At 51.7% G+C, this 11404-nt stretch overlaps 1 protein-coding gene across 1 annotated transcript; it reads left to right on the top strand.

The window, feature by feature from the left end:
* The first annotated feature begins 211 nt into the window (after positions 1-211).
* Positions 212-10920, top strand: Slc66a3 (solute carrier family 66 member 3). Its single transcript, XM_059248472.1, has 7 exons — positions 212-443; positions 2770-2852; positions 2931-3000; positions 5133-5190; positions 7256-7376; positions 8362-8403; positions 10532-10920. Exons 1-7 carry the CDS (start codon positions 301-303, stop codon positions 10621-10623), a joined length of 609 nt encoding a protein of 202 aa, XP_059104455.1. The 5' UTR covers positions 212-300; the 3' UTR covers positions 10624-10920.
* Positions 10921-11404: the final 484 nt, after the last annotated feature.

Raw genomic sequence — 11404 nt, 5'->3', positions numbered from 1 at the left:
AGCAGACTCAGGGCAGGGTGCACCGGATTGGAGCAGACCCGGAGCGGGAGCGTTTCCAGAGTTTAGCAAACCCAGGGCGGGGCGGGGCACACCCAGAGCAGAGCCGACTCTGGGCGGGGAGCATCCTGAGTCCAGCCGACATGGGGCGGGGCGCCCTCGGTGGTGCGCAGCAGCTCGGGGCGTGGTCGGGGCGTGGCCCGGCCGGCGGGAAGGCGGAAGGACTCTTTGGACCGTGAGCTCCTGGTTCTCACCTATAAGATCTCTCAGCCCCCTGACCCCCGTACACCCCGGGACTGCAGCATGGAGGCCGGGCTGCTGTGGTTCTGCAACTGGAGCACACTGGCCGTGTGCGCCGCACTCAAGCTGCCGCAGATCTACGCGCAGCTGGCGGCGCGCAGCGCGCGGGGCATCAGCCTCCCTAGTTTACTTTTGGAGCTGGCGGGGTAAGGCCCGAGTCCGGGAGGCTAAGGGTTAACTCGGGGGACGCGGGGCTGGGAGGCGCTTTCCTGGGCGCTCGCCACACACCTCCCTTGCTTCTTCTCCCCAAATCCCGGGAGATACGAATTGCCTGTGCACGCCCATCTTAGAGATGCAGCGGAGTCACCCTCCACCCCGTCTTTATAGAAAACCTTCAGGGCGCGGGCGAAGGCATTTGCACCTGCAGCCCCTTAACGTCCCTAACATCACCCGGCACCCCCCACATTTTTTTTTTCCAGCCCCGAAACCCCTGCCAGTAAACCAGTGGTTGGGCTGAGATCTGAGTTACAAGATTTGATGATTCCATGTCGGGGAGGAGGAGGGGGAACTTGGGTCCGCGCTTGAAAGTTGGGCTGGGGTCCAGCACGCAGGATTGGGCAGCGACTGTTGCAGGAGCCAAGTTCTCGGTGCCCTTGGCTAAGTAGTTAAGAGTCAGAGGTAAAGTTGTGAAACTTCGGTTGGGGAAAACAAATTAAATGGGGAACACGTCCCTGAGTCGCGCGATCTTGCGCCAGGCAGAGCCCTCTCGGTTTGTCACCAGCCCCACCCCGCTGGCGCCCACCCGGAGTAGCGCGCCCATCTGATGGGGTGGGCTTCAAGGTGCACCTTTCCAGAGAGGCTCGGTGGGGCGGGCGGGAGGGTCCCTGGTCCGATGGCCGCATAGAAATTAGAGTATGTGTATTTCAGAGAGGGAGAGAGAGGCTGGCAGGGTGAGGGGTGAGGCACGAGACGGAAGGATGCAGAAATGACAACCTGGCTGCGGCCGAGGATGCGGGTGTTTGAAGTCAGGAGAGCAATTTTGGCCTCTCTGGCTTGCGAAGTCCTTCGCAAGCATGAGGCGGAGGCTTCGGGGTGCAGACTGAAAAGCAAGCTCACGGACGCCTACAGAGCGCCAATCCCCCATTTCCTAACCTGCCTGTAGCTCCCTCTTTGCAGCCCCGCTTTAAACACGCAAACCCAATCAGGAATCTTCTCAACCCCAACAGCTGCCTCCAGCAGAACACAGCTCTCCGGCCATGGAATGTTCCCTGGGACCCGGATGGGTCTTGCAGTCTTATCGCAATACAGATAAAGTAGGCTCTTTCTGGAAGTCTCAACCGCCTCTCTCCCTTCGGGGCAGTGGGCGAGCAGCAGGTTTCTGGAATTAGGTTTGGCAGGGTAAAGACCAGCTCTGAGGCCAGAAGGAGCGGGTATGCTCCACCACTGAAATCCAATAGTTATTTATCCCTACTTCCGCCAGCCAGCAGCTGATTACAACAGTTCCCAGTTCGTGAGAACTTTCCAAAGGTCCTCCCGAGGCCCTACACGCATTGCTTCTTTAATCCTCACTGCAGCTTTAGGTTGGAGTTGTTTTAATCCTGAGGTAGGAACAATAGGAATAGGAGAGCAACCCTGCCTGATCCCGGCTGTTCACATTCTGGCTCCCCCCACCCCCACCCCGCCCTCCTCCCGCTCCCTTCCCCCTCCTTCTCCCGGCATGGATAAGGTGGTCACTTCAATTCTGCTTCCCTCTGGGCCTCGCCTGGCTGCCTGCCTGACCCTCACCAGTCTGATAAGCTCTGAGGTATCAGGAAGACCCTAAAGGCAGCCACCCTCAGGCAGCCTGCATGCTCCAGGGACTGGACTCCTGCCTTGGAGGCATGGACCCTCCTTGGATTTCGATCTGAGAGTGAGGGAATTGGATCTTGGCCAGAGCCTATTTTAATGACACCAGAGATTCCATGCCTGGTTGATGACTGCTATATACAAAATCCTGAGGCAGAGCCAGGAGGATCTCTCTGTGAGTTCGAGGCCAGCCTGGTCTACAGAGCGAGATCCAAGACAGGCACCAAAATTACAGAGAAACCCTGTCTTGGAAAACAAAAACAAAAAAGAAAGAAAGAAAAAGAAAAGAAAAAAGCACTCACGCATCATCCCCAGGGCACAGGATGTGTGGGATGTTTGGGTCCCCCTAAAATCATAGAAGCCAGCGCTAGGGCACCATCTCAGGGTGAGACCCTCCCTCTTATCCTTGAGTTCTCACGTGGTCTTGTCTTCTTTGGATCTTAGTTCCCCGAGTGACTTTTAAGATGTGACAGGCAGTGTAGGTGACCCCTGAGGGTGTTTAGCAAAGTGCTGACACTCAAGGTCTCTTGGACCTGCCACACGGGTCTCTGACAACATTCCTGAAGGTCTGCCCTGAAGGTCTGTCACGAGTATGGTGAAGACCACATGCTCTAGTGTTGGGTAAATGTGTCTGGGGTCTGGCAGGTCGCAGGGTGGGCTGTGAATATCTACATGTCCTATCTCCAGGTTCCTGGTCTTCTTTCGCTACCAATGTTACTATGGGAACCCGCTGCTCACGTACCTGGAATACCCCATTCTCATTGCACAAGGTAACTGACACCCCCTACCCCTACCCCATCCCCAGCCTGCCCTCCTACTGCCCTGCCCATCTCAGTCTCTCCTTTCAGACATCCTCCTCCTGTTATTCGTCTTTCACTTCAATGGGAACGTGAAGCAGGCCTTGCCCTACGCCGCTGTGTATCCTTCCTGCATCTGAGCTGGAGATGGAGGTAGAGGGGCCAAGGAAGGGGTGCTCAGTGGTGGCATGCAAGACGCTCTGGATTCTGTCCTCAGCACCAAAAAGGGGGTGGGGGTGGGGTCTGGGGTGTTATTTGCCAATATTATGCCTTGTGAAGCAGGGTCATATTTTTTATTTTTACCTAAACAAGGATCATAAAATGCATAAATACATAAAATACACAAACCATTGGTTAGTGGTTGCGGCCAGTGGCATCCCTGTAACAGGGTGCCCCACTGACCTCCAAGACCACGCGGGGTATAGATTTGCTGTGTCCCTGCTGAACGTGTGAGGTGTGCAGTCACCCCGCTAAGAACAACACGTTCCACCTGGGCTTATCTCAGGCACTCCTTCCTTCCTTCCGTGAGCACGTCCCCAGGGGATTAATAACATGAGAGTGGCTGGCACCAAGTCCCACGCAGGATGCACCTGGCAGGTGCCTGGCTGTAGGCATGGGCCGGATGGGGGCAGTTTTCCACTAATCACACCCCTATGCAAAACTGTAATTTAGAGGCTGAGCCTTGTCTGGGTGGCCAGGTGGTTTGGAGGCTTACACAGTGGTATTCGCTCTGCTCATGACCTTGGGCTTTATGTCCCCGAAGGAGGTGGTGCTTCCTGCCATTGTATGTGACTTCTTTTATAAGGAAAGGGAGAAGGGTCACATGCCCCTTCTGCTCCTGCCTTCAAGGTGGATTCGCCCCCAGTCAGATCAGAGGACAACTTCAGCTGTCTACTCTGTTCTGTAATCGAGAGTGTATTTCCTCAATTTATATCTTAATAAATCCTGTTACCCATTTAATAGACTCACGTGGATTGATCGTAATAATGGTCAGCCCTCAGACTGTTCCATTCGGTGGCATCTTCTATGCAGAGGGCGAAGTTTCATGGCAGCCTTTTCCCTACGGTCTCAGTGTCCCTTTTCTTAAACTTCATGTGTCTTAAAAGGCCAAGAGAGTGTTTGCACGGAGGTAGTCAGTTAATCCTGCTGCCTCCAGGACATGGCCACACACCCTTTTTACAGTGAGAGGCCCAAGGGTTTGGGTAAGTCTGGACCACACCCTGTCTCCGATTGCTGTTAGCATCCTGGCTCAGGTTCCCCTCTCCATAGGAAGAGGGAGAACATAGCTGTGTTTGCTTGCCTTCATCTTCCCGTGTAGCCGAGGATGACTTGCACTTCGGACCCTCCGGCCTCCACCTCCCAAATGCTGAGATTACAGGCATGCAACACTACACTTGGTGTGAACTTGGTGAGAACGCTTTAGTAACAGTCTAGTGCAGCTGGATGCCAGCCATGGCTGTGGCCCACACTGTGTTCAGTTCTGCAGCCTCCTGGCATGTGCCATCTCTAGTTTAATCCCTTCACCTAGTTAACGTAACCATTGTTTTCGGCCAGCTTCGGGGTTCTTCTGTATGCTGGTAGCATGTGGGAGGTAGACAGCAGGGAAATGGCACCCAAGGCAAAGCAGTGGGAGTGACTTGTTCCTGCCAGCCACTCCTGCCCTGACTATGGGTCCCCTCGGCCCTCATGGCTTGATCTTTCTGCCCTGGTTGGGCTCTTTCGTTTCAAGTAGTCAGTCACTGAGCCCCTGAGTCCTGCACAAGACAGATGGAAAATGGTTCCTCCATCGCACACCCCAACTACTGTGCTTTTACAACAGAATTAGGGGGAAGGGGTGTGGATTCTAAAAAGTTCACACACACACACAGCACACCAGTCTTGCAGAGCATCTCTCCTTGAACCTTTCCTGTAAGTGCTTAATTTTTGATGCATTAGAGATGTCTGCATGGGTCAGGGAAGCAGCATGTAGCTACAGCTGTATGACTATCCCCAGCCTCAGGTTACAGTCCGGGAACACGGATCTGTACGCTTTCTTCCACAATTTGCTTCCGTTCTTTTGAGCTCAGAGCAGATATTCATTCACACGCAATCCCTAGCATCTTTTCCAAGCTGGACGTTGTCCAGAACAGTCCCCCCTTCCACTTTGGCTTCTGTGTCACCCTCTGAGGTCTGGCTTGGCTTGCATAGAACAAGAAGGAAGGGGTGGGTGGGGCTGCCAGTGACTCACTGCCGAGTCCCTTAGCACGAGTCCAGATTTGTGTCTTCTTGGTTCGTCCTCAGCCTGCAGAAATGGATCATCGACCTGGCCATGGTGAGTGGTGCCCCTAATGGAGAGAGACTGAAAAATGGATACCTTCCTTTTGCGCCTACATCGCTTTAGAGCAGTGAATTTCAACCTTCCTAATGCTGCGACCCTTTAACAGTTCCTCACTGTGGTGGTGACCTTCAATCATAAAATTACTTTCATTGCTACTTCATAACTGTCATTTTGCTACTGTTAGGAATTGTAAACATCTGTGTTTTCTGATGGTCTTAGGCGACCCCTGTGAAAGGGTCACTAGACACCCCCAAAGGGGTCTAGACCCACAGGCTGAGAACCGCTGCTTTAGAGCATGGGGTTTCATCGACCCTTTGCAGCTGTACTGAGGATGAAAAGGCAATGCAGGCCAAATATCAAGACGTTATTCTTGAAAGGTTTGGGGCTCAAAGGGAACACTAAGATGGACTCCCTCTCTTCTGTGTATGGGGTTGGGGATCCACACAGGGACTTGTGATAGTTATCTCCTTCCATCTTGTGGGTTTCAGGGATTGAACTTGGGTCATCAGGCCCCCAGCAATCTTCCCCACCGGCTGATCCCTTGCCCTCCCCCACAGCGTAACTTTTCAAATGTTAACTTTCCCCGTTTCCCTCCCACTCTGCGCCTCCCCCACAGCGTAACTTTCCAGATGTTAACTCCCCCCCCCCCCCCGTTTCCCTCCCACTCTGCGTCTCCTCCTCAGTCTCCCTACAAGCGCTCACTGTGCACCTGCTCTCTGGCGGACTTGGGGACTGGTACTTTTCATGCCCACATTCAGCTCCTTCACATCTCTGCTTGCCAGTCCCCTGCCTGCACTGGACCGTTTTGTGAGGTAACAGGATGCTCTCCCTTGAGTCACGTGTGTTGACACTACTGGAGTTCTCTTATGGCCTGGTCCCAGACTACCCCTTGATCTCAAAGTTGGCTTTTTCTGGAAAAGTTAACATGCTAGTAACTTGTCCGCTTGGGCTATGCCGTAACCCACTTTTGGCGTCCCCCCCCCTTTTTGGCCCCTCCCCACCACACTAAGCTGACCCTGCCACCTTCCTTTGCTTTATCCAGCACCCCAATTTCTCAAGAGCTTCTTTTCCCACCGGTTTCCTTGCTTGGGTTCAGCCTTCCTGCAGGCCATCTGTGCTTGACTTTTGTCTGTTTAAGTCATGCCACTGCTCCGTCCTCTGCCCAGACACACTCCCCAACACCCCTCTCTCCAGGACTCTTCCCTGTGCAGCCCCATCTCTCATCCACAAGGACTTCTGGTGGCCAGCCAGGTGCCCATGCCATACAGGTCCTGTTGCTGCAGCAGGAAGCAGAGCTTGTCAAGGGCCCTGTGACTGTCACTGATTGGAAATCCAGCTGTCAGTCCCCATGCCACTCATCTCTGATACTATACTGATACTATAGATCAGGATCTCGGTACCACACACTTGCTTCCCAAGCCTGACTTCCAACCACACCACTCTCTGTGGTCCTTTCTAACTTCATCTCCCTGACCATGCCCTCCTGCTCAGCCTAGCTGACTGTAGTAGTCTCCCTCTGGTCTGAGCTTAGCAGCCGCTGTGGAGATAGAGCCTGACGGGTTGATAGCCAATTTGCAAGGCTTTCTTGTCTGAGAGATAAGAGAGGACCGTGCTCAGGATGAGGAATAGTTTGGAAGTTGATCAATTTAGTGACAGGCCAGGATACACCATCCCTATTCTGGGGAGAGAGCAGAACACAGGGTGGGTCTGCAGCCAGGCCCTGGACTAGGTCTGTCTGGCCAGATCACTCTCTACCACAGAGGCAGCCGAGGGTCATTCTTCACCACACTGAAGTTTCAAACCTTGGCAAGTTGGAGACTGTTAAGACTTGAACATTTGGCTTAAAAAGCACCGAATCTGGGCTGACGCCATGACTCAGTGGTTAACGGTGCTGGCTGCCCCACCTGATGGCCCGAGTTCAATGCCAGAACCACACAGTGGAAGGAGAACTAGCTTTCACAGTTGTGCCAGCTCTCCAGAGAATAAAACGGAAGAGAAAAAAAAAGCTCCATCTCCAGTCCTCTATCTTTTCAGACTGACTCTCTTTTTTCCACCCCAGAACTTGTGCACAGTCATCAGTGCAGCCAGTAAGTTCGCCCAGCTCCAGTACCTGTGGAAGCTAAAGGACTCGGAAGCCGTGAGCGCACTGACCTGGGGCCTGTCTGCCTACACCTGTGCAAGTAAGGCCACCTCGCTCCAGGGACCGGGTTCCATCAATGTCGGGGGCTTCTCTTGCACACTACTACGTTTGTAATGAACTGCTCAACAGAACCTGCTAAGGGAGGTACCCCTGTGTACAAGGGGTTGTAAGGCAGACTGTGGCTTCAGCTGTTCCCCGGGGTCCTTTCACTACAGAGGGCTGTTAACTGAGAAAGGGGCTAAACAACAGAACTAACTCTAGTTAGACAGGAAGAGCGTGTCTTCTCCTTGCCAGGTGTGGTGGCGCACGCCTTTGATCCCAGTGCTCAGTAAACAGAGGCAGGTGGATCGCTGGGATTTAAAGATAAGCTAGTGATACACAGTAAGACCCTGTCTCAAAAACATGTAATTTTTAAAACATGATTTTTGTTTAATTGTATGTATATGGGTATCTTACCTAAATTTATGTATGTGCACTGCATGCATGCCTGGTGCCCTCAGATGCCAAAAGAGGGGATCAGACTTTCTGGGACTAGAGTTATATGCTCCCATACAGGTGCTGGGAAGTGATCCCAGGTCCTCGGAAGAGCAGCCAGGGCTCTTAACCACTGAACCATCTCTCTAGTCTGTCTACACCGCCCCCCCCCCCACACTTTTTAATTAGTGGGAGCCTTTCTTCAACTAAAATATCTGGAAGCTCAATATGCAAATGAGACTTACGATTTTTGTTTTTTGTTTTTTTGAGGGTGAGCACAGGGAGGGATGGAAGCCCTCCCCAGCAGTGCTGAGCTACTGTTAGAAATCACTTTTGCTTTCTCAAGCAGCTCCTGCATGACTGGGCCAGGGTCAGGTCAGGGTGCATGACTGCTCATTCGGTGGTTACACACTACAGTATTAACAAAGGTCCCCTATCAAGGTCATTCAGGAAGTTAGCATATATTACTACAGTAAAATGGAAAGGCATGAGCTATATCGAAGTATCAAAATGTGTGAGAAGTTATTTATTCTATGAATTTTCTTTTACAGCAAGGATAATAACAACTCTAATGACCACCAATGATCTGACAAGTAAGAAAAAACTTCTTTTTGACTTCCTGTGTGTGGGTTTGTTTTCTGTTGTTTGTTTGTTTTTGTGGGACTTGGGTCTAACATGGAACCCATCATAAGGCTTAACAGATTCATTCAGTTCGATTGGGCTATGGGTTCACAGGACAAAAGAATGTAATTTAGTCTTCAACAGTGACAATCTCTATTTAGCATCCACTCCCTGCAGTCCATGGGGAGAAATATGCCCAAGGGAACCCATTCTCACCCTGCAGTCCCTACGTCAACAAGGAGATTGGACAGGAATGACACTATTTACTGTTTAAGTGTGCCGTGAGATGGGTTTTCAGTGCAGGGCAGCAGGGTGTGGTAGCAGGCACCTATAATCCAGTATACTCAAGCAGTGAAGGCAAAAGAGCCAGTACAGTCTGGGAGACCAGCAGGGTGGGTAGATGAGGAACCCTGCCTACTCTGTGGGAGTGGAGAGAGTAATCTGCAAAGTGAGGTCTTAAAAGCTGAATAAAGATTTGATCAGAGGAGCAACCCACATGACCGGGAGCAAAGAAGGCACCAGGACTGGCCACACTGAGGAGTGCAGGTCACTGGAGGCAGGAGGCTGGGGGAGAGGGAAGGGGAGGAGGGAAGTGAGGCCGGCAGGGACCAGAGAAGCCAGAACTGTAGACATGTCTTTGAGTAGAAAGACATCTCCAACTGTGTTTTAAAGCACGGGCTCAGGTAGACCATCTGCTACATGCTCATACCGGAAGGTAGGCAGGGTGTGTGTGTGTGTGTGTGTGTGTGTGTGTGTGTGTGTGTGTGTGTATCACGCATGAAGCTGAGAGAAGAAAATACTTTGGTTAACTGAACGAGAATTCATCCCTTACACTGCTTTCAACTTCCAACACAGCATCTTTGGAAAGTGAAAAAACAGAAACCTATCCAATGACAATTAGCACACGTCCTCAACACTAGACCTTTCACTGAGAAAGCAAGCTTCAGGAGAGTCAAGTCCCTTTCAGGAGGTTATATTTTTGTCAGCTCTGACTTTAGTGATGGGATGGAAAAGGAGACAGACCTAGCTCTCCTCCCTGGGAGCTGAGTTCACAGGAGGGAAAGGAATGTAATTAAACAGCAAAGAGCCCACATACAAAAAGCTTGTATTTAAAAAATCAAAAACATTCCCATTGCAGTGTTCCTTATCTGTCACCACTGCTGTGAGTGACTAGCTTTTAAAAACAGTGTGACCAGCCAGGTGTGGTGGCGCACGCCTGTAATCCCAGCACTCAAGAGGCAGAGGCAGGCGGATCTCTGTGAGTCTGAGGCCAGCCTGATTACATAAAAAGTTCCAGGACAGCCAGGGCTACATAAAGAGGAGAACCTGTCCAAAATAAAGTGTGGCTAGTATGCTGTAGGTGTTTGACCACCACAGAGACATCTCAGAAGTCAGGTGGGACCGCAGTTCATGTGGTAAAGTGGCTTACTTACCATGCATGTGAGGAGAGCCGCCTTCAAGCCTCAACACTTCCAAAACTAATCCCAGCACTTGGGGGGCAGAAGCAGGAGCATGAGGAGTTTAAAGTCAACCTCAGCTACACCGAGTGAGCCAGTGAGACCCTGGCATAAAATAAGCCTTCATGTCTTAAAGGGCAGGTTAGGCTGCTGTTCTCCTGGTCTATCGGTCACATCTTTTCATGGTCACTTCATGATACAACATGTACTGACACAGGGCCGATTGCTCAGAAATACTTTGCTGGGATGTGGAGTCTCTGCTGTGCCGCCCAGGTTGGCTTTTCCCTTGGGCCTCAAGCAGTCCTCCTGCCTCAGCCTTTCTCATGGGTCCACAGGCAGAGTCCACCACACGTGACCACAAGTCTTCATAGAAAGCAGCATTCTCAGACACCCAGGTCCTGAGACGTAAGTGGAAGGGTCTTAGCTGCACCTCTTAGCCAGAGCCACGTCACTTCAGTGATGCTCGAGGATGCATGGCCAAGCTTCTACAGGGAAGTCCTTTCCCAGGAAATGTCTGAAAGCAAGGCTGTTCTGAGTCTCATGATCTTGTTTTGTTTGGGGCTGGAGGTGAAATCTCACATAGGCTTCTACTAAAAGCAGGATAGTGTCCAGCTTTTTAATGTTGGAACTTTGTTTATTTCAGTTCTTACCCGTTTTGTGATCATGCTGGCTTTAAATATATGGGTAACAGCAACAGTCCTGCACTACCGGAAGCCTGCCACCAAAGCGGAATGACGGATGTATTCTTTCTACACACTGAACTTCAAATGACGGAACCAGGGGATGCACCACTGCTTCCCATTGCTACATTTAAAGTCTTTTCCTAGTCAATCATTTCAGAAACTGCAGATCAGGTTCGTTAGACTTGAAAAGCCTCTTAGCTGCATATGGAGGTGCAAACCTACAACTCCAGCACTTGGGAGTCTGAGGTAGCCTGGGCTACACAGCGGACTCAGAGAAGGAAAAAGCCACTTGTTTAAAATTGCCCACTTCCTTCCCCCACTCCCATAGGTTGTGGTAGGGCCTTATACACTAGGGTTTTTTTGGTGTGTGTGTGTGTGTGTGTGTGTGTGTGTGTGTGTGTGTGAGAGAGAGAGAGAGAGAGACAGAGACAGAGACAGAGAGAGACACAGAGAGAGAGAGATAGGGTCTCACTATGAAGCCCAAGCTATCCTTCCGCTGTGGTCCTCCTTCCTCGGCCTTCTGGACACTGGGAGTGCTGGACTAGAACGCACCACCACACCTGCCTTGACTCCTGCAACAATGGGAGCTGCCCAAGGAACCATTTGACCCTTCAAGTCAGACTACGTCCTCTCTGAAGGGCCAGCTATGTCTGTCTATACTGCGGCTTTCAGAACCTTTAGTAGTCTTCCCACCAGGAGTGGGTGGGGTCTACTCAGTCACGCCGCGCCCCCCCCCCCGGGAGGGGGGCAGGTTAACCCTTCCATGACCAAGGGCTTGTATGTCACAGTGCAGCGCAGCATCTGCTCAGGGCTGTCAGAGTGCACACAGACGC

The sequence above is a fragment of the Peromyscus eremicus genome, chromosome 22, assembly GCF_949786415.1.
Source record: "Peromyscus eremicus chromosome 22, PerEre_H2_v1, whole genome shotgun sequence".
In the NCBI taxonomy this organism is placed as follows: Eukaryota; Metazoa; Chordata; class Mammalia; order Rodentia; family Cricetidae; genus Peromyscus; species Peromyscus eremicus.
Note: the sequence above shows the minus strand (reverse complement) of the source record. Positions and strands in the feature narration are given on the sequence as shown.

What these genes read in the sequence shown, in the direction of transcription:
- Slc66a3 (XM_059248472.1), top strand. Translation starts at nt 301, where the DNA reads ATGGAGGCCGGGCTGCTGTGGTTCTGCAACTGGAGCACACTGGCCGTG. An exon ending in CCCCATTCTCATTGCACAAG is followed by an intron (nt 2,853 to 2,930) that starts GTAACTGACACC and finishes CTCTCCTTTCAG; the next exon opens with ACATCCTCCTCCTGTTATTC. An exon ending in GGATCATCGACCTGGCCATG is followed by an intron (nt 5,191 to 7,255) that starts GTGAGTGGTGCC and finishes TTTCCACCCCAG; the next exon opens with AACTTGTGCACAGTCATCAG.